Consider the following 22,816-nt stretch of genomic DNA (forward strand, 5'->3'; position numbering starts at 1 on the left):
GAATGACAATGGGGAAACTAAATTTATGGGCATGGCAATGGAAGTAAAAGATAGCAGAAATTTAGGCCAAAAACAGATAAGGGCTGTGATACTATACATAATCAAATGAAAAAAAATTGAAAAAGTTTGAAACTAAGAAACAATGAAATATATGTATATGAAAAAATACAGAAAGACCTAAACAGAAAAAGGATAAAACCAGAAGTATAAAACACGAGTGTAGAGGGCTCCACGCTAAAACAACGAGGGGGGGGATGCAAATATGAGAAAGGAAATAACAACTGAAGTAAAAGTCAATAAAATGCCAAGGAATAGAAGCAGCAGGAAAACCCAAAGGAAAAGCGGAACCGTTCCAGTTCACAACACCATAAACATTCTTGACACATGGTTCACACCTACAGATAGCCATCAAGGAATTCAACTTCACTGTCCAGTAATTGAATAGAAGGTGCGCTGACGCACTTTTGCCAGCTTTTCTTATAAAATACGCCTCCATGACTTCACGCTCCGTTTTTCCTTTAGCTGATGTTTTTGGCCTAAATTTCTGCTATCTTTTACTTCCATTGCCATGCCCACAAATGGAGTTTCCCCATTGTCATTCTGTCTTTCTTCACCACGTGCTTGTCTCAGTGTGGAGCCTTGTACACTCCCCTCATCTTTTAGTCGATCTGTTTATCTCCCCTTTTTGCCGCGTTATTTGTTTGGTTCTTAACCTTGACAAGCTTGTAAAGCGCTTTTGCAGTAAGTTTCATTGCACGATGTCTCTTTTCTTTCAGTGTTCCCCCGGCACCGTGCTTTCATTTTGTTATTTTATCGTAAATTTCTTGCTTATTTTTCACACGCTGTAATCCTGATTGTGCTCTTCTTTGCGCATGCTCATCGCTTGATTGTGGTGATCGGCTCCTATATATTAGACGTGGTGGCTTTTCGAAATATAAAGTTGCAAGTTAGCGCATGTCCTGTCCACTTCTGTGTCGTCCGTGTCCTTTTTGCGCTATGTTTTCTAAGAACTGTTACCAACTAGCCCAAACCAAGCTACTGTTATATAATGTAAATATATTTATTACAAATGGTTATTGGTCTTATCTCATGCAAAGATTAAAAATGTTTGCACTTCATGTTCTTACGAAGTAACTATATTAGCAGCAAGCTACACTCGACGCAAAACTCGACATTGTGGTGTTCTTCAGGGCCTAACGTAAGTACAATGATTTTATTGCTTGCTAAACTCTGCTGTATAGTTTCAGTGCTCTCTTGCAATGGTCTGACCGTGCAGAAAGTAACTATTGGTGGCTGAGTGGCGCGCGCGTCGATGACATGAAAACGCGAGCATCAAGCAGTACCGCGGAACTGCTTGATGCACCGCGGTTCCACAAAGCATTTCGGTCTCTCTAATGACGCCCACCACAGAAGAGCGAGGAAAATGAGGGAATGCGGGGAAAATAAAATTCACAAACTTTCCAACTTTTTTTCTGCCAGAAAGGACGGCAACTTGTGCAGCATATTGACAGTGTGGGGCAAGATTTGTTCGGTCTGACCTAAAATCATGTCCAAAAGGTCGTGTCCAAGTATGCGGCGAATCAAGCCAAATCGAATGCGCATTCGACAGGGAGAAGGCAAAAAGTTAGCAACAGTGACACTAAAACATAGAAAAGTTGCGAGGCAGGAATTGTACAAGAATCGCGTGGCCAGGCTACACGCAGAGCCTGGCTGTATGCATAACTGCTGCGCCTATATATATCTCTATAGCGGGTCATGAAACAAAACAATGCAAGTTCTATCCAGATCAGGCGTTTTTTGTGCCGATAGGCTCCGAAAGATCGTGTTGGTGGCTATAGAGCAATCCTCGTGCGCATTCATTGCAGCACTGCAAATATCCTAAGTTTTAAGAAAAGTGTTTCACGTTGGCCCGTGTCCTGTCGCATTTTACCCGAACCCTGAGGCAAAATACGACATTCCGAACTTTTTGGTGTCTTAAAATTTTACCTTATTTAACTTCAGCTGGCCGTTTCATATCTACTGAACTGAATGCTAGGACGGTATCAAATAATTATTTTGGATGTCTTTATTGATACCTATGAATAATAAAAGGTGGAAATTATTTGCAAATTTGTGTCGCGTTTGCTGCCCTCCCTCTGCTTTTCCGCATTTAATTCGCTGAGAAAAAAAACCAACGGCACTCTAAACATTTGTCATTGTAGTGGCAATCATGGAGAGCGACTATTGCATTGCTTCTAGAAAATTAATTCAGTGCTACTTATTTCAGAGGAGCACACGGACAGACGTGACAGAACAGCGTCCGTCCTGTCATATCTGTCTGCGTGTTCGTCACAAATAAGTAGCGCTGAATTACTTTTCGAGAAACAATGCATCACCGACTAACCCCGCAACGTGTTTTATCAGGCGACTATTACACAATTCCGGTGCCATAACCGGAAACTTAGATTTACGAGAAGAAGTAAAAAAAAAACAGCTCAGTGGCGGCTTCAGAACGAAATGGAAGGAGCAAGAGTGAATATAAGTAGAGGACTGGGGAAAAGATGTTTATTCTAACCACAACATTTTGAGATTTACGTAAGAGGAGCTGCAATACAGATAGTATGGAGTAGATCAGTACTTAATCTATTATGTCGACAAAAATGGTTCAAATGAAGACAAGTCGCCTACTAGGATAGATTTATGCCGTCTATGTCGTTCAGATAACCGCAAATGCTTTCAATTTTCTGTGGGCCTATGTCGACATGGAGGCGGCGGTTTTAGGGCTGATATTTATCGCAGAAAACCCTATTACTATGGCTTATAAAGAGTGGTTGGACTCACTACGGCGTCCTTCATAGCCTGAGTCGCTTTGGGACGTTAAACCCCCATGAATCAATTGTCGGTTTTTATTTTTGTGAAAATTCGACGGACTTTTTTTCGGTGTTTATCTCAGAACGAAACGTCGTTGTTTTTTCGGCGGGATATACAGGATGTTTCACCTAAGACTTTATTCTTATAAAATAGGGTTTTTGAGTAGCAAGAGCGCTTTCAGGCATGCAAGTTCAGTCATATAGGCTTAAGCGGTGTCTTTGAGAAAAAAAAAAATAGGCTTTTCTGTGAAGAAAGTGGGGCGCATCCGCACGATATAAGGCCACACGCTCAGTGTCCAACGCGTCCTCCAAACGTCAGCCAAACGGTTAAAGCGCTTGTGCATGCCGTATTAAAAACCTAATACGCATTCTCATCGACGAAGATTTATCCTGGTATAGGAAGCGAAGGCAACCCCTTTGGAACAGTGCTTTGGATAGCGGAAAGAACGGACAGAAAACGGCTGTGGCTTTTCCAACTAAATATAGTCGGTGCTACGTATTCGCATAATCATGCTACAAGCAAGCGCTATCAGGTGTTCGAGGGAGAAGTCACTAGATCGGAAAAGCGAACTTTGCCCGCCTGCTCGCGACTGACAAGCACGCTCTGACGTGTGTGTGTGTATATATATATATATATATATATATATATATATATATATATATATATATATATATATATATATATATATATATATATATATATATATATATCAGTGCACGTACGCGGTTTTCAGAATGTCGCTCAGCTGCAACCCATAAATTGAACACGAGTCCGGTGATATATTGTTGTGGCTATCGGGGCTTCACCTCGCTATTTTAATTCGTAGATAGGACCCCTTGGTATGACGTGGTCAGATATGAATGTAGCATCCGAGGTGGTGGCGTAGCTATCTTCATTAACATTAGAGTAAGGGGGCTCTGTCATTGCAGGTCCGCCTGATATTGTCAATGCTTTGCGCAGAGTTTGTCGCGTAACGTGTAAAAACCCACCGTACGGTCCGAATAAAGTTTCTTCTCTCTCTCTCTTTCTCGGCTGAGTTTTCTCTTTCTCTCTTTCCTCTGTGTTTGTCTCGTTTCTTCTGTCCCGTCTTAGTGCCGTTACATCCTTTCCGTAAGTTTTAGAAGTGTTCATATGTAGCCTGTTCGACGCGTATTGTAGTCTTGTCACTTTTGCTGCATCGCGATTTGCGCGTATTGGGGATTTTCGTCAGGCTTTTAGGGGCTGCGAGCATTTGTTCGGGCTTTCAAATGGTTTAAAATTGGTAGCACTTAATATAGTATGTTTTGATCGTTTGTCTTGAATTGGTTGTGCGGCGTTCGCGTTTACTTGTGCTTGAATTTCGTTGTTCATTCTAACACTCGTATCTTGACCCTCACCAAGACCGATAGTAGGTTTAGTTCTCGGCGTCCGCCGTAAAGAAGCACCCTGGTAGGTTTGAAAGGCGCAGTTTCGAATTTAGGTAGGCCCCACTTTCCTGCAGTACGCTACGCGGCGTGTACAAAACAGAACCTCCTCAACGTGTCGTAGGTCTTTATTCTATATGCACCATAATGTGATCAACCCGATTATCGAAATCCGGCACCGGCAGCATTACCAGTTCAACACTCACGAGTTCGCTGACTGCCACGCCACCTCCGGGGATGGTCACGCCACTTTCGAGGGGGGGAGGGACATGGCGTAGCAGGCAATTACAGCAATTCCTGTCTTCTCATGTGCCTCACATGTGTCTACGTCTCCTTCCACAGAATTAAAAACATAACATAAAACAGCCCCATCTCGTTCCGCTCCTGCTGCACCGCGCGGTCAGCAGACGATATTGGGCCTATCACGCCGGCCACACACGGGCCGATGACCTGAGCCGGAAGAAGCCTATTTATTAGATAATAGGCATTCTGCCTTTTAGTAGATATCGCATTTGAGTGGAATCTGCGAATAGGTGATGAGCAGATAAATGGACATATCTGTTTTCCTCTACCACAACAGCGCGGTGCAGTCATCGAGAAAGAAAATAAGAGCAGGAAGCGCAGCAGACGACACCCACAGTGCATCACACCAGGCGGGCTACTGAAGAACAAGAGAAAAGGAAGGGCCTAGCTCCCACATAGAGCAGCGGAAGATGACGACGCGGGGACTGACTGACAACGGCACATTTAATGTGAGTACTCGACGGAAATACATCTGAAAGTAGGGAAATGACGAACCATGCACGCAATACGCGGAGATATAAGAGGGAGTTGTGGGGAAGGCGTCTCCTTAATCTATGCGCGTTGGCGGAGTTACCCAGTCCGACCTCTGCGCTCAAGCTTCCTATAAGAAAGCACGAAGACGCACGATGAACATCATTTTCCCCGGTTGCTTGCTGCGGAAAGTTCCCGACCGCTCGACTCTGGATACCGATGTGCTGGAAGGGCCGTCGCGAAACTAGTCGCGACTATAGCTTGCTCATTTAAAAGCAAATCGAGCTCAGAAGGGCTCTGTACAGGCAGGGACAAAAGTCTCTAGGAGACGTAGGTCGCAAACGAAGCCGGTATAGGTCTACTAGCCGCCGGATCGGGGCCACACCTGTGGAGGTGAAAGTCAAATTCAAGTACCTTGTTCTGGGTATAGTGAAATGATATAATCGCTGACAAACATGGCGCCTATGGGCCTCAGTCATTTTCCGAGCGTCCTGGAGGTTTTTGTTCCCGATAGTACTTCCTGGAGCGCCAAACCCGCGCACAGTGAGTCCCATCATCTATTGTCCTGCTTACTTAGCTGACTTGAAGTTGCCTCGCTGAGCTACGGACACGCAGGTAGCTTTTCCGGTCAGGTTGGTGTCTTTGCCATTCATGTGACTGCCCCTATCAACTACGCCCAAGCCGTGCTAGCAACATCATCGCTACTCTGCACGCTTACTATCGCAGTGGCAGGGAAATATGTCGAACATGAGTCGCCACCAGGGCTTTGCGCATGCGCACATCGGTCCCGCAATAGGCGTGGCATATACGGCCGTTTTATAACATCCCAGACAACCCAGATGTCCGAGGACGTCCTCAAATGATCAGAACGTCCTCATCCTCGAAGCAGGACATTCTGAGAACCTTTACCAGTGCATCGATGATGGCTAAATTGTCTTCATGAGGATCTCCTCAGTCTGTACTTTGCTGAACGACTCGAGGATGAAAATTCCTCAATCGCCCTACAGTCGTCCATCGCAGGTCAATATTCTGGAATTGAACTTGGATCAAACCAGATTTATCTCTCTCACTCGGTTCTCATTACTTAAAGGCTTCAGGTTGATTAAAAGATATGTGTGTACAATAGTGGTATAATAAAAGAAACCATTGTGACCCAAAATTATACGCCTCCAAGAGATATCTTAAGGTATTTTTTTGCTTTTAAACGTGGTCTTATGTACTGTATTTTAGGATGGGGTTGGACTGCTTATATTTTTGGGCCACTCGTCTGTACAATTCATGTAGAACAATTGAACTCCAGAGAAAGCCCGTTTTACATCGCCCACGAGCTTCTTATGGTACCTCTTTAATTGGCTCGCCGTAAATGCATAGCGTCATGTCTACTTGTTAATGTCAATGTATCTGCTGACCTTGGCATGTGTATACAAATGTAAATAATTTTTTTTTACAATCAAAGCTAATCGCTCTGCAGCCCTATAGGCATGGTAAACCCATTATGTTCCTCTTCTTTTTGCTTATTCTAATTAGTTTCTCTTACATTAGTTTTGAGTACGGCACACTTACCAAGAAAAAATAACGATACAAATCCTGAAGTAATACTGAAAACGTCATCAAGGCGTCCTGAGTACGCGCAGCGGACTGACGAATGGATCCCAGTTGGACTGCTTGAAAACCATTTAGGGGCAACCTGAGGACGCCTGAACATCCTGAGGTCACGCCCAGGACGTCTGCGTTTTCCGGCATGGCTGCAGTCATGGAAGTTTCATGGCAGCCCGTCGCTGCGACGACGGCTGCCTCAGCTCTGGCAGGGGGTTGCGGCGCAGCTGGGTAGCGCATGCCGCTGCCTTGTTGGCTGTCTCGGATTGCGGACACTGGATCTGTGTAGGCGTGTGGCAGTCGCAACTCGTGCACACAGGGAGTGCAGTGCGTCGCGTGCAAGAACGGTCAGGCCGCAGGAAGGACTGAGCGGCCGAAGGACCAGGCGCGGGCAGATGTTGAATTGCTTTTTTGTAGCGACAGATCGCGCGCTATATAGCTTGAGGACAACGTATATGAGGTCAAGTTGGTCTTAAATGTGACAGCTGTTTCGGTCTTGCCCCATCATCCTGGCTAATGAGATGCACGGTGAACGCCATATATCGTCAAGGTTCCTCCCAAGGTCGAAGTGGTCGAAGTTTATCAGTACCGTATAAAACCCCGCGGGTACAAGTTATCAGGAGTAAGGATGTACGCGTGTGCGTGCGTACTGGAATCAATCGCGCTGGCAGAGGTCGTCAAATGGACCGTTTCGCTACCCGGGCATGGCGATCGAAGCCCCTGTCGCCTGTGGATGTCTTCAGCTGGGTTATCTTTCGCGCAATGCAGTCTGGTGCTCATCTAGACGTTCAGGTTAAGACATATGTGTGATCACGCACCTCCGGCTTGGCTAGGGAAATGGTATATGCAGTGGCAAACATGAGCTGCGTTTGTCGAACAGCCGAGAGGAGGAAGCCCCCCGTGGCCGTAAGGTGATTTGGCCTTGCAGACGGGAAAAATGAAGGACATATGCTGGGCGTGGGCCTGGCGTGCACAAAGGGTCTTGCGCTCATCCAGTCTTCAGCATACGGCGGCCGTGGCAGTCATGGCAGGTCACGATGCAGACGCTGCATGCAGTAGGATGCGTGTATATGCGTCAAGGCGCAGTGGCTTAATTAAAAACGTTCAGGCAGCAGGCACTGCGAGGCTGACCGTCTATAGGCCCTGTTCGGAGTTGCCGAAAGACACGTCCCACTTGGTTGCGTGCTCAGAGGGTTCTCTGTCACGCATTTCGGGAAGAGTCGGTTCAACATGATCTTCACGAAAGGGCGCCGAAAAGTAAACGGAACAGTTTGAAGACGCACACAGAAAACACGTACTAAGGACCGCATATTTCTCGTTTGCGCTGAGTAAGCAGGCAAGCCATAAACACCTTGCAAGAAAGCAGAGGAGAGCTAGTGCAGGATAAAACTTGAAAAAAAAAACAGTTGTTGACTGTGGGCTACGGTCCCCGGTGTCCTGTTTCACTCCGCTGACCAATAAGAGTAACAAAATCGGTTTTTAGTGTCTGTATCAAATACGCTAGAGGCATCAGAATTTTTCCGCTTATAATTTCGTTCCGTGATTAGCTTCTTGTTTAGGTAGCAAGAAAAGACGCGAAAATATTTAGCAATCCTCTACTTTTTGTCACGGAGGAATCGTTTTCGTCAGTCCTGAATGTGGGCGGAGCTTCACTGCAGACTTGAATTGTATCCGACTGCAGCTGATGAACAAATAAGGAGTGAAGTTTTAGAGGCCTTGGAGACAAATGTAAGGATGAAGGCTCCTATGCGTGCCAGAATTGCTTCAGTGTCTTTATCGGCAAAGGAGTTGGCATACCTATATTTGAGAGCATAATAGAAAGAGTGAGAAAGAGAAGTTACTGTATCGCATCCTTCGTATTTTGTGTGACCACTTTTTTTTTTTGGTGCTTACATGCATAAAAGAAAGGCTTTTTTATGCTTGCCAGTTGTTAGTGTGCCGAATCTCAGAGCTTCTAATTGCCCTCCGTACGTGCTCAAAGAGAAGGAAAAATGACCACCTCATCCTGCTCCTCGCGGTGGGTAGCTGCTCGGGCTAGGGAATGTGCGGATTTGTTACCCCTCACAGCCTCGTATCACGGAGTTCAATTGTGTGATGGTATGGACATGATGATGTTTCCCAATGTCTGGTATTTATGGTACCCCAAATGGTCCTCCACTTGCTATGATTCTACATGTTTTTTGCGAACCTGTGAATATATTTGAAGCCTCATATTTTGCGTTCCTTTTGTTTATATTCCGAGCAGTATGGTTAAACTTCTGCCTTTGTTGGAGAGTTAGCATGGAAAGATGCTGTCATAATCTCTCGTCCTTCTCTATCTGTCATAGCCATCGCATACTTCGTTTCCTCTTAATATAAAATATGAAGCCACGAAGTGGAAAATTTTTTAATTTGCAACAAAACACCTTCCCGCTGCGAAACTTGGCACAAAGGACCAGAAAACTGCAGAGAGCACACCGTGAAAATTTTAGTAAAATCGGAGATGGTATACAAACGCCGGAGCTTCCTTTTAACCTGCAGCCTTTTCTCACGTAACGGCATAGGTTTGCGACCTTGGTTTTGCCGCAGGATGCTGGCTAGATGTCTTTATCCTCCTTTAGGCTTCGGAAGGAAAGAGAGAGAGAAAAAAACTTTTATTTTGAGAGGACCTTTAGCAAAATTTCTCTGCTTTAGCAAAATTTCGAATTTCTCTTTTAGAATCGCTGACTATGTATTTGGCATTGGTGGAGACGATGGCTACCACAGCCAGGGCCATGACAGCCTCTTCGGCCTTTCACGTTTTACTGATCGCTGCTGAGGCGAAGGGAGAACTTCGGTGATGACTATTTCTAGCGCAAAAGCGTCCGCGTGCTCCGCAGCGTCCACGTGCACCATGTCTTTAGCGAGTTGTAGCACCGCCGTACGGTATAAGCACGGTAACTACGGTAACTACTACCGTACAGCAAATATGGCTAGACAAGCGGCTGTATCTTTTCGAGATGTCACACAGTTGTACAGACTTAGCAGACGGGAATATCCAGAACCACACAGCAAACAGAAAGAAAGAGAAAGCAGCATGGATGCAGTTGCAGGTGGGCACCTTTCCGAACCCAGCCGCACTGAGTAGTTTCCTGCCGGGCTTAAACGACGGCTAATGTAGGGCATGTTGAGAACGGGTGACCCTAGCCCATATGATGTGGACATGCGCCCAATCCACCACTTTAGTGGACAGTAAGGAGTCGTGGGAGGCTTTACTCAACGTTTTTAATCTAAAAAAAAAAAAACGTTGGGTTTAATACGCAGCCAGGACCTGGAAGAGCAGAAGACCATGCATCATCAGACAAGCCTTCGAAGCCGAGGTCCCAAGGAATCTTGGCCGTCTGACAAGGACGGAAGTGCAAGTGTGCCGTCGTGACACTTCATCTGAACTCAATCCAGTTCTATGCTATGCTTAGCCTGGCAACGGTAGCAATGAAAACGCATTACCGTATTTGCCATATGGCTAACTAGCAGCGCTAAAGCTGTCTTTTGTCGATGTTTATCTTTCAAGGTAGATCTTTTCTTGAATAACATCAGCTCGTGCCCGCCGTGTGCCCCCGTGGTGTTCTTGATGCATGTTTTTGGGCAAAGGAAGGATTGAGGGAAAGAAGGTACCAAGTGCGAACAATCGCATACCCCCACTCGGCCGATTCCAAGGCAAATCCAGAAAAACTCTAACACTCCGTGAACAGTAAAGCAAGTGATTAGACTTTATGGTTCACGCCACAAAAATTTCAAAACAGTTAAAAAAAAAATTAACGTCTGCCAGCCTGAAGGGCGTATAAAAGTTAATAGCATTGCGAATAATCTAAAAAAAGATTGTAATTTATATTTCAAAAAAAGGTGATATTCAAAATAGTACTTTCTATAAAGTAGGCCAGTTGTAAAAAAAAAGAAAAAAAAAACATTTTAATCTGTTGACGCCTGTCACTGACTGCCACAGCTGTGCTTCTAAGGGGACGCTCTTACCATGCATCAAACGCCGTTTCAAAGGCGACGCTAGCGACGCTTCTACCTTCCATTCATGTTGGTAGTAGTAGCTCTATGCATCCATCCAAACCCGAGATCTCCGTCTATTCATCCATTTGCTGATAGCACATCGTTATGGCGAATCGCGTGTGTAGCTTATGCTGCGTTGAATCTTGCTTTGATTTAAAAATGCTGTTTCGGCCGCTGGCTGTTTACTCGGATAGTCTTTGGTCGCGCTAGCTTTCGTGACGCTGACTTCATATTTCCAGCAGCAAGTTTTCCGTGGTCGATTTTTCGCTGGCACGCTGTATTGTTTGTGCGGAGGCTCCACGGTAGACCGAAGCCGTCGGAGCGACGTGGTAACGTCGGACACTGGTCTGTAGTAGCGTGTCGAGGAACGGCATGGCCACGACACCGACGGGCACGCCTCGCCAGCAGAAGCGCAAGCCGAAAGGCAAGAATGGCACCATTGAACTCGCTGAAAGCCACGGCTATTCGCCGTCCAAGAGGGGGAAGACTAGGGAAAACGACTCCTCTTCCGTTGCTACCGCCACATCGTCAACGGTGTCGAAAACCAAAACTGCCTTTCCCCGTCAGCTGCAGTTTGCGTCCAGCAACTGGAAAGCTCTCCAGCAGGTGCGTGTGTGTGTGTGCTGTGCTCCCTCTGGGTTCAAGCGGGGCATATTTGCGAAACACTGCCCCCATTGCCTGCACCCCTAGCCTTCCGGGTCCAAAATGGTTTCTGCGTCGGGCTTGTGGCGGGGTGCAGTACAGTGCTCACAGACATTACCTGAACGAACGTAGTATCCGCAGTGTGAAATGGTGTAACTGGGTGGTATATGCCGGTAAAAATGTCGCGTATGCATATTAATTTATTCCTAGTTCAAGCATAAGCGCGCACGAGTCTCTCCATAGAAGGAGGGCCGACGTTCGCTGTATCGCCTCTTCGTCTTCTGGGCAGCAGGGAACAATATCAAGCAAAATTTGCGCCCCCCTCCTTCGTGCTGATTGGGAGGAGGTCAGGCCTCCTGTCCTCCCCCCCTTTTTTGTGTATGTCTATTAGTTAATTTGGTTACTTACTAAGAGTGCACGAAGTTCTTAGAACCCCGCGAAATAATTATTGCTGTTCACTCATTCTCCGAAATCATTGTTGTCAGATTAAAACTGTCATGTGCTTCATGATGTGCTTACAACCTTGCTGTCGCTATTTTTGCTGATAACTTACAAATTCTTGGGTAGTTGCGGCAGGAATGTGGTGCCCAAATAATAAGGCTGGTGACGTAATTTGAATGACTTGAGCTGTGTCCGTGACGTCATAAGCGTCAACTAGCAGTGCCCAAGGACATAATGCAACCGACCCTCGCACTGCCTGGGGGCTTTCTGCTGTTTTTGCTTGCTTCCCTTCAGTTCGGTCATAGCAGCCATAGTGGCCATAGTGTCAGCTATAAAATCTCAGTTTCATCGTTGCTTGTGAACTGTTCATAAGGATTTCTCTGTTGTAGGATCAGACCCAGTCACAGTGACCATATTTTGATGGAGGCAAAATGGAGTCACTTGTGCTTTGCAATGTCATGTAGTCTAAATTAATCCACAGGTCCCCACTACAGCGCCCCCCATGACTCACATGTCACTTCGGGTTGTTAAAACACGCACGCCAACACTTGTAAGCGCAGATGAGAACATGCAGTGTGTGTCGCTAGCTTTCTTTTTAATGTTTTTTGTTTCATTTGCTCACACGAGTACATGGTACAAGCTGCAGCATAAATCAACTGGTCTGCTACAGTGTTTATTTTATCCAAGTGATTAGGTTCATACCTCACCTAAACTCTGTTGGGGCACGAATGCATTTTGGTAGTGGCAGTACAGCAAGAGCAATTGCAATTTGCGATTGCAACTCTGCTTACTCAAATCATGTAAGTTTTGAAAACCAGTTTACAAGGTTCATGCGTCTGTATTACCAGTAGGCATTGGTCAGTGGTGAACCAGTGAAATTTTTAGTCAAAACTTGTCGACCCACATCAAACTGCCTGATGAGTCCATCTAGCATGAGGTAGTCAATTGCATACAAAATCGATGCACAGCTCAGAAAAATTAAATCGCTTCATTTGTGTCCATTCTTGCTTCATACGTGACCCAGTTACCTCTTTACTGAATCCCGTCTTGAAAACCGCCAGTTTCCGGGACACGCATTCAGACGGCTCATGAGTTGGCGTTGTGCCCTTAGACATTGCCTGCTGACCTCACGATGTTGTGGACATAGCTTTGGTCAACATGAATACTTTTTATGAAGCCTCAGTGCTACATTTTTTCAATTTTCAATATTCAGAATTCAATTTTAAATATTTTCTCGGTAAACATAGCTTTTCTTTTTTTTTCATATCTCTACTTTGACTTCATTTTTGTGTGTGTGCTCTTGTGCTTGAAGGTTCCGCTTTAAACTGCACCACTTATATTCCCCTGTTGTCAGGGGTTCTCAAATATTGAGCTGCACTGTGTGCAGGAGTGAGGTGCTGATTGTCAGCTGGTGGAAGAAGTGAAATGCATAGACAGTATATAAGATTGGTCGGTTTAGGATATGCAAATGGCATTTCAGTCCTGATCATTGTTTCCATTGTCGCAAAGAGTTCAGCAAAGAACACACTATGGAGTGTACTTTCTGAAATGTTGTGCAAAGAGACCAGTAGATTTTGTTTCTTTTTGTCATAGTGACAACAAATTCCATGGTGGGAGTTTTGAGTGCTTTTCCTTTCTCATTTAAGATTTGAACTACTGAGCACACTGGAAGGTGTGGTTCATTGAGTTGAATGTCAACAGATCTCACGAAGTGCTTTACACTTTGTTTTTGTTTGTTGGCATGTTCCCAGAACAATACCTTTGAGAGCATCTCCCCACTTGTCATAGCCATCGGTGGCGTATCATACAAGGTGCCTACACCCCTAACACTGGCTCCACTTTTCACAACCATCAGTGGCGTATCATAGAAGGTGCCTACACCCCTAACACTGGCTCCACTTGCCACATCTTGATAAGGTGTAAGAAAGGCAGGAGACCTTACTTTCGCACTCTGTGAGCGCTACACACACTGTGTGTGACAGTCTGTAACTTGGCTGAGGTGTTCGTGGCTAAGAAGGTGTATTGCATTGATTCTTTATTATGGGCTGCGTTACAAGAAAGGAATAGTCAGCTGGTGTATTGCATTGAAGCAGAGAGGGACTGTTCAACAGCTGGCATGTCCTGGTAAGCACATGTGGTACCTGTACAACTGCATAAAATGGGAAATTTGGAGCTATAATTCTCATATGTAACAGAGGACACTGCTGTCTACAAATGATAGATTATGGGCAGAAAAATGCAGTTCCCGTTCAACTTGGTCATCTAAGTGCAGCTAGCATCTCTTGCCCAGACCCACAGCTCGGCTCTGGCAATAATACATCATGTATGGCATGTGCAGCCCGAGACTTTTACTCAAGTACACCGTGAGACTTCTTAGAAGCGATAGTTGTTAATTTACTTGAGTCAGTACCAAGTCTGCTTGCTTCTTTTCAGTGTTGCCCTGCCTGATTCTCAGTCATGTGTTCATTGACTGCAACACTCTAGTTTTGGCAGTTTTCGTTGAGGTCTTTTTTTTTTTGTCTACCTTGGAGCAGTAATGTTAATTTTGCTGTTTGTGAGAGGGCAGCTGAAATTTTTCCACTCTTAAGATTTTTGTAGTGCTGTATAGTCACTCAGGAGAATAGTATGAAATCTTCAGCCACTGGCAAACTGCCGTCATCACGCGCTATGTGTGAGTTTAGAATTTTCTGCCATGAGGAGGAAAAATAAGAACCCTGACTAAGTCTTATCTGTTAGGCTGTCCTCTGTGTAACAATTTTTTTCTTCCTAGTTTGGTAAAGAATGTTATACTCCTGTCACACGGACACTGTAAAGGTACTTTGAACTAATGCTCCATTACTCTAAGGACGAACGCGGGCTGCCACACGGACGCGCCAAAGGACACCTAGCTCAAAGGAGCTTCGAAACAAGGCAGCTCGAGTTCGTCCTTTGAGGCTTCAAGGGAGTACTCTCTCTCCCAGCGAGTTAAAAGCATAAATAAATTGAGAAAAGAAACGTTCAATTTTTGTTTTATAAATTTACTTCATAAGATTAGTGGTGTTTTAAAATATAAGATCATTTGTTTTGTGGCAGTCTCACCACGCCATACTCTCGTTCCAGATATACGAGCGAGTTGGGCTCAGTGTGGCCAGCACTGTGATGTTATGCTCTGTACTTGGAAAATCATGTCATTATTGCAGTTAAAATTGCGTTGCTTTACATAATACGGTTATAAAACTAATTTACTAAAAAAATGGGACATTTCTGTATTTACATGTGCAATGAGGTTTGCAATTTTAATGACGCTTTTCGCCGATGAGGGCGCTAAAAACTTCTTGCGAAGGTCGTTCCGCGACCGTGTAGCACGGACGAACTCCCTTGAAGTAGTGCTCCTTTGGGAGCGTAAAGGTGCATTAGTTCAGAGTGCCTTTAGAGTGCCCATGTGACAGGGGTATTATTTTGCTGAGTTCGATGAAGGTGTTCTGCTTACTGTCATTTCGCAATCCCTAACCCTTGTTTTGTTCTGGTTCCTACAACTCGTAGACGCTCCAGACAGGGCAGAAAAGTGGGGCACCCCAGATAGCGAGAAACCGCAAGAAAAACACAAGCAAAGGCGGCACAACAGCGGCACTGGTGAAGTGAGTTGCTACAGTCTTGTTTCATGCACGCGTGATGAGAGTGGCTAGGCTTGACTCTCCAGGTGCTGAGTTGCCATCTAACCTCTGATGTCCTGTGGCTTGTATTATTTCATTCTAGAAAAGAAGAGGTCTGGTTTGATGGCGTTGACCCACTTCTGCTAGAACCCGAGAACCAGCTGGAACCCGTTAATGTACAGACTGCAGGCCAGGCTATTGGCCTTGAGAAGAAGGGAACATACAATAAGTGAGTGAGCTGGCACAGTTGTGGCGGGGCTTTCATTCCACTATGTTTTGTTGCAGAAAAAAATGCAAAAACAAAGCAAATTTAAATGTTTACTATTACATGCTTTTATTGCGCTTAGTTGGTGGGCTGCATAATTTGTGCCGTGCCAAGAAAGTACCTTTCCTTTTTCTGTATTGAAGGAGCCAGGCAATGCTACTGTTTATTTATTTATTCGCTTGTCACAGCTAAAATTTGATTTGGGTACACGACCGCTTTATGACGCATGTTTCTGGGCAGAATTGCTAACTGACAAGGCCTGCATTGCCTTAGAATATATGCTGCCGTTCTGTTCTCATGTCTCTGAAAGCACGTAAGCACCTCTCTGCACAGTTTGTTTGCTTAGAATACTAATGGCGCATACCTGGGCTCTATCCAGGTGTGCACAGAAGACTACCTTATTTTGTTAGGAGACAGTGTGGAAGACAGGATGTTGTTGGTGTGTGTGACATCAACTTCTCCCTTCTGTCTTTATTCTTTTCTTTGTTCTCTGTGCATCCTCTCTGGTACTCCTGTAAGCTTTCTAGCATTATCTTTTTATTCAAGTCATGCTGACGAGACACTTTTCCGCACTCACAATGGCCTTGATGCTTTGGCCACCTGCTGGAATGCTGGTGGACTTGAAAATGAAATTGTTTTTCAATCTAGTATGTGTGCGAACATTGTAGAAACGTAGATTACCATGGCACCGTGCAGTTAGTGCTTATATACTTCTTACCTGGGAAATTATCTATGGCTGCTACTGTCAGCATGAAAAGAAATGCAAACAAGACTTTGAAAATGCAAACAGCATAACGGGAAAATCTCAGTTGAAAGAGGGTGAACAGTAGCGCGTGAAAGTTGTGAAGATTGGTCTCTGGAAGTGTTAATAGACTTCACCTGTAATCCCTGTTTGTGTTTTAATTGATACTAATGGCACATCTGTTTTTGAAAGAGCAGTGTTCTTCAGGTGTCATTGGTTGCCGTGCAGGCCAACTCGGGTTGTTGCCATGGACTGTGAGATGGTAGGCGTTGGCCACGAGGGTAAGGACTCTGTGCTTGCACGCGTCTCGCTGGTCAACGTCATGGGCCATTGCATATACGACAAGTTCGTCAAGCCCACAGAGGAGGTAGTCGACTACAGGACAGCTGTCAGTGGCGTCCGACCTGGCGACATTGAAAAAGGCGAGTGCACCACATTTTGTGCCACAGGTGACACCGAAATATACACTGTGTTGTGATGGCAGTTAGGTTCGGCTGCAGAAAGTCTGATCATTGTTATGTGCTGGCAAAGTTTTGCACTGTAAAAGGCAAAAAATATCACATTGGTGTGTCATCTATTACAGCTCCGAAAACCTGTTGCCGCAACTCTGCAAGCTTGGCCAGTTGCGTAGCATTGCTTTTAAATGTTTTATGGCAAAACTTCATTGTTCTTTTACATTGAGAAGCTGTTTTAAGCAGTTTGTTGGTGTACAGTGCATATTTTTTGTGAGCAACCACTTATTAGCATGATATTCTGTGTGTATGTTCTTATTCTTTGCAAAATGTTTTGTTGGCAGTGGGATGAAAATAATTGCTTCAGGCAACTAAGGCAAGGGGAATATAAAGTTGAATGGCTCCTTGAACCTGATCCCAGTTTCTAGTGCACATGCTCTTATCTTACCTTTGGTCCTTGGTGCCTGTGTGCAATCTGTAGGCATCATATTATGCGGGGACTTCTCATTTATGCTGGTTTTCTTGCAGGCGAGGATTTTGCGAAAGTTCAGAAGGAAGTGAGTGAGATTCTCAACGGTCGCATTCTTGTCGGCCATGCAGTGCATCATGATTTAAAGGTACGGTGTCACAAATCAGCCCTAGAATTTGGCACACAAGAAACCTCAGCGACTTAATGACAACAATGCATCTTTGCAGGTGCTCTTTCTGTCGCACCCCAAGCGACGAATACGGGACACTAGTGCGTACCGCCCTTTTCGGGCCATGTTTGGGGGCCGCACGCCCTCACTCAAGGCCCTCTCAGAGCGCATCCTGGGAGTCAAAGTCCAGCAGGGGGAGCACAGCTCGGCAAGTTCCTTCTTCCTTTCTGGAGGCTTGACACGCTTCCCTCGTGTGAACAGTTGATTCAGGCACTCCATCATCATTGCGGGCAAATTTCCACATCATCTCATCTGAACTTCCATGCAGTTGTAGATGTGGTCGCAATTTCCAGAGCCCTTCACTGTGACGTCCCTCACAGCCTGAGCCGCTTGGGGACCTTAAGGGGGGATGGAGCGGATCAGAGCAACATTTTTTATTTTTGACTTAGAGTGATGAAATTTGGCAGGCTGGCTTAAAATGCCATCAAACAGATAGCTGCAAAGTTTCACAATGATATCTTCAGTAGTTGTTATTTTATCATTGTTTATATGTTGGTCACATGTTGCTTGCTCATGGAAAGCCTAGCGCGACTGTAAAATGGGTTATGGGTCTGTATATGTTTTTAATAGTTACTAAGAAGTATGGTCTAAATCAAGATTCTCTTAATTTCTTTTTAAATTTATCTGCTTTTTTTCTAAACAATATAGTGTGCACCTTCTCTTTATGTTTAGAATGTATCATGGTCCAATTATTGTGTAATAAAAAATGGTGAGCCTAAATGATAAATCTGAGACTTTCTTGACGTAAGGCATATTTCAAAAATTACAACAAAACAAACGGGACTACAATCAGTCCTCCCATTGCCGTGCTATGCTTTCCATGAGCAAGGTGATAAGCTCAAAACAAACTTTCGAGAAAACAAGCCTGAAAGTTATAAACTAGCACACACTGTCTATGTGTAGATGCTCCAAATATATTTATTTGGACTAGAGTTTATTTTTGGGTGAAATATTTCAGTACAACATAAGAGTGTTGTAGATACCAAAAAGTGTACTTTTAATAATAATAATAATAATAATAATTGGTTTTGGGGGAAAGGAAATGACGCAGTAACCGCGCCCCATAAGGGAAGGTAAAAAAATTGACTTTTTTTGCAGTTTTTGTGATCTGATCCCCACGTCCCCCATTAAACCCCCATAAACCAATGAACATGTGATAAGGTTGTGTGTTGGCGTCAGTTTTCTCTTACAGTAGACTCTCATGAATTCAAACTTCAAGGGACCAGAAATTTTTGTTTGGATTAGCAGAGGTACATCTTAATATGATCCAAGACTGAATGTGATGAGTATCGGTGCCTACAAATAGCATTTTGGAACCTTTTCTTTATGCAAGTGTAACTAATAAGCGTTAGCACGAGATAAGATATATGGGTAGGAGACACTGAACGAGCATCTCCAACTGGTTGTGTGCTTTATAAAAGTTAGCAATGCTTAGTTTTTCAATAGTTAAACCTCGTTAACTCTGACATGAAAGGAGCGAAAAAATATCTGAATTGTCGGTAGGTCGAATCTAAGAATGACTGCAAAAAACTCAAAAAAACATTTTGCATCATAACAAATTCAATTGGTGAAAAGTGGACAATTGTCATCTCATTTTGATGGAAGATTGCATGGAAATAACAATTTTTTGTTATTCTGTCATGTTTACTGCGTGCAAAGATTGCATGGAGATAACGATTTTTTGCTATTCTGTTATGTTTTACTGCGTACCCTCTGTCGGGAGTTTCAAAGCAGAAATGCTCCAAAACGGACATTTCTGCGGCTTCTCTCACAGCGCGATGCGGCAGGAGTGGAGCCCATCATAAGTGGCGGTGTCTATTAAGGAAGCTTCACAGCAAAAACAGCGAGTCATGAGCACAGTTTTGGTACACAGGATCATTTGAATAGAAGCAAGGGGAATGAACATTGGCGCCGAAAAAAGGCAAGGTGCCTTTCGAAATGCTTTGAAGCGTCTGAAATAGTAGGAGGCTGATAGCCACTATTGCTAGGGGCTGGTAGCGAAGCTCAAATAACAAAACTATACGGTGACATGGGCCCTCCAATCACTTGCTGTGCTGATCGAGCCTTGACTCAAGCCCCCTTCAACAGGGTGTTCATATTACCTGATTCAAGGGGCCAAATTTCGAGCTGCCATGGCACCACTAATCTGAGAGCTTTTGAGTGAGACAAAAAGTTTGAATCAAGTGAAATATAAGGTCCGTTCGATTCGCCTGCACTTCGTGAACTGGTTCTCGCGGTGCTGTACTTCGCCATTCGTTTCAGCGGTGCAAGATGGCGCCGTCTGCACGACGCCATTCATTTAAAAAAAGTGCAGACGTCGTGCAGGTCTAGTTCAGGAAAGTGCAGGAAAACTGTGCACCTCCTCAATAGTCGGTGCCGAAATGGTGCAGCTGCAGCCGCCATGGAAGCAGACGACGGCTTGCGCGACGATGGCTTGCGCTTTGCGATAAACGGCGGACATACTAAAATTATTCCACTCGTCGATGACAACAGTGCCTCACACGGGCCCGCCGACTCTCATGGAACGTGAGTGGCCACCCGAGAAGGCGACGACGGAGGTGGGGACGGCGGCCCTCGCCGGCACATTGCATCTCTCGACCATCGTGCTCTCGACGGACCCGTAACCGGCGTCTATCGATCCTTTCTACTAATACAGTTATATTAGTACTCGAAGCCGGTTATGTTAACTAAAAAGTAAACACGTGCATGCAGCGCATGATGCACATTGTTGCAACAACCGCTTAGCATGCAAGTCGGCGCACGCGCACCTCAGTCGTGTTCAGTAAAAGAATACACGTGCGTTTCGCTTAGCTGCCGCAAGGTTGCATCGAGACTGATTCATGGCAACACATCGCTGCGATGTGCTGTTTGAAAATTCTTCACGCGGTTCGGGATGTTGGCGGCCGTTGATTTGGGCGCCACGCTGCTGGCTGCAATTTGGTGGCGACGCCAAGGCTAGCAGACGACCAGGCCTGCACTCGACCATTCGTTTTGGAAGTAGGCAGCACTTGGAACTGCTGGAACTGGCGCTGCACGCTCGCGGCACCGCCACGGAACTTTACAGAACTGGTGCAGGGAGTGCAGGCGAATCGAACAGACCTATAGCCGGCGGACAAAAATTTTGAAATTTATTCAAATTAACCGCCAATGTGAATATCTGAGTTTGAACTATTGCGAGCCTACTGTATTTTTGGCAAGAGACTTTGGGTCTTCGTTTTGTGCTGTTGTTTTCATCCCATAGGGCTCAGTATTTTGTGCTTTGGCGGTACTACTGCTTTAAGTAAGGTCATTTCCAAGTAAAACACTATCGCAAATAATGGTAACTGCATTATCACCTTTCTCTATATTGTAGAGCCGAGGTTCTCCAATTTTTTGGCCTTTGAGGTCTCCATCAGGTTTCAGAGAGTGCTAAGGAAATTCCATACCTTTACCCTTGCCCCTTCTTGCCAAGTGTGCTTGCAAAAAAGGGGTACAGCTCCTTCAGGCGCTAATTATTACCTAGTGGGGGAAATTATCAGATCTTTGCGAAGAGCTTGCGAAGAACCCACGAAAGAAATTCCAACTTTTTCTGATGACTAAATATGCAACTTCTGTAGCTCCTTTCAAGGCCAGAATTATACTCGACTGATTCATGTCATACGAAGTCATTGCATAAAAACAAATCGGCACCTTTCAGACACTTTAAAGCACTCTTGCATGCAAAACAAGCAAATGAAAACACACTCAGTGCAGATGTGCCTGAGCTACTGTAAAACAGAGATGTCAATTTTAAAAATGATTTTCTATCTTCATTTTGCATGCCTAGCCTCATGTTTTTACGAATTACAGATCTCGGCACATTTTATTGTGTACACATTTGAGCACATTATGCCTTGTACATGTAGAATGTAATAGCATTCAAGTCATGTCCACCATTCTGGACGCAGCGCCCGAAGGGGATAATATATACTATATGTATGCAGGTATGGCTCCTGAAGCAATGTCTACCTCTAGTGTCTTTTAAATCTTTGTTTTTTAAACTTTTTTCTTTTAGGATTGCACATGTTGTAAGTCTTGGTGTTGGCTCTTTATGCATTTGAATTTTGTGCAACAAGTTTGCAGCCTTGACAGGATCTGGAATTCCACCATAATTAAGATGGCAGAGAACAATTATAGCACCTGAAATATCACTGTTTGCTCCTTATTTTTCAAGCAGGTGAACAATTTTTGTCATATATGTACTTTGCTTATGTATTACACTTTGGCTTTAGTTCTGCATGCATTGGCCTGAGGAATGTAGTATACTAGTATCTATGAAACAATTTAAAACTGATGACCATATCACGAGCACTTGTTCTGTACTTGGCAGTTACTGTATATGCCCTGGCAGACTGCCACTTAGGGTTCCTGCATATATATATGGCGGAAGTAAGAAAAGAGTGTGCTTTTTGGTCAATTTGCTGTACACTTGAATTAGTGCGCACGGGTAACAATGCACATAGCATTACATCAAAACTAGCTGCACCTGCTTAGTTGTTCACTGAACAAAGCACTATGCATGGAATGGCATTGAGGGTGGCATAAGCACACAGCGGTTTGCATAGGTTTAGTGGTGTTAGAATATGCAGCGTGCACATAAGGATGCTCTAAAAGAAAAATAGTAGTACTAGTGGCTTTGAGAGGTGCTGCAGGAAATCGGTCTGCCGTTTACAGTGTTCACTTCTTTCAGCAAAGTGGTGATTGTAGCTTTTGTAACACATTGTCAGTAATCCAGCACTGAACATGGCTTGAAAGCAGCTGCACAAACTTAATTTGTAGTTGCAGTATTATGCAGGAACGCAAATTGTCAGAACCACCTGTAACGCACGTGGTTCTAGACTTGGGTACAACTGTATGAGCAGTTTGTTGCTGAAGTGCAAAGCAAAACTTTCTTCAATGAGTGCACACAGGACTTGAAGCCACATTTGCTGTTACAGGTTTATTGGGTTTGTGAACAGTTGAACATACATTTGCAGGTGCAAGATGCCCAAGCAACGATGCGCTGCTACACCATGTACCGAAAGCAGTGGGAGGAGGATGTGCGGAATGGCCGACGACGGTTTGCTCAGCAGAGGCAGCAGCAACAGGCAGAACAGGATTCAGCAACGTAGGGGCTACCAGTGTGCTGCTTTTTACTATGTTGCTAGTCTTGATCCTGGGCTGCTGAATTATTTAATCGTTGATAAAGCTTATCTAACAGACGTTTCTCAGTAGCCTGCTGTCCTGTGTTTCTTGATGCACACACCTTTTTGGCCTGGTTGTTTCACTAAGCACCACTTCCCGGAT

At 44.7% G+C, this 22,816-nt stretch overlaps 1 protein-coding gene across 3 annotated transcripts; it reads left to right on the plus strand.

Moving 5' to 3' along the window:
• Positions 1-4,859: 4,859 nt before the first annotated feature.
• On the plus strand, positions 4,860-22,743 carry LOC144099140 (RNA exonuclease 4). 3 transcript variants are annotated; one of them, XM_077632240.1, is made up of 8 exons: positions 4,860-5,005; positions 10,883-11,246; positions 15,246-15,340; positions 15,459-15,584; positions 16,591-16,784; positions 17,343-17,431; positions 17,511-17,660; positions 22,507-22,743. In XM_077632240.1, the coding sequence occupies exons 2-8, from the start codon at positions 11,013-11,015 to the stop codon at positions 22,639-22,641; spliced, it is 1,023 nt and encodes a 340-aa protein (XP_077488366.1). In that variant the 5' UTR covers positions 4,860-5,005; positions 10,883-11,012; the 3' UTR covers positions 22,642-22,743. The 3 variants fall into 3 exon arrangements, with proteins under 3 accessions (XP_077488366.1, XP_077488368.1, XP_077488367.1); XM_077632241.1 differs by having other exon boundaries at positions 4,864-5,005; positions 10,880-11,246; XM_077632242.1 differs by lacking the exon at positions 10,883-11,246 and having other exon boundaries at positions 4,861-5,005.
• Positions 22,744-22,816: the final 73 nt, after the last annotated feature.

The sequence above is a fragment of the Amblyomma americanum genome, chromosome 7 (assembly GCF_052857255.1).
Source record: "Amblyomma americanum isolate KBUSLIRL-KWMA chromosome 7, ASM5285725v1, whole genome shotgun sequence".
In the NCBI taxonomy this organism is placed as follows: Eukaryota; Metazoa; Arthropoda; class Arachnida; order Ixodida; family Ixodidae; genus Amblyomma; species Amblyomma americanum.

What these genes read in the sequence shown, in the direction of transcription:
- LOC144099140 (XM_077632240.1), top strand. Translation starts at nt 11,013, where the DNA reads ATGGCCACGACACCGACGGGCACGCCTCGCCAGCAGAAGCGCAAGCCG. An exon ending in ACAACAGCGGCACTGGTGAA is followed by an intron (nt 15,341 to 15,458) that starts GTGAGTTGCTAC and finishes ATTTCATTCTAG; the next exon opens with AAAAGAAGAGGTCTGGTTTG. An exon ending in AGCAGGGGGAGCACAGCTCG is followed by an intron (nt 17,661 to 22,506) that starts GCAAGTTCCTTC and finishes ATACATTTGCAG; the next exon opens with GTGCAAGATGCCCAAGCAAC.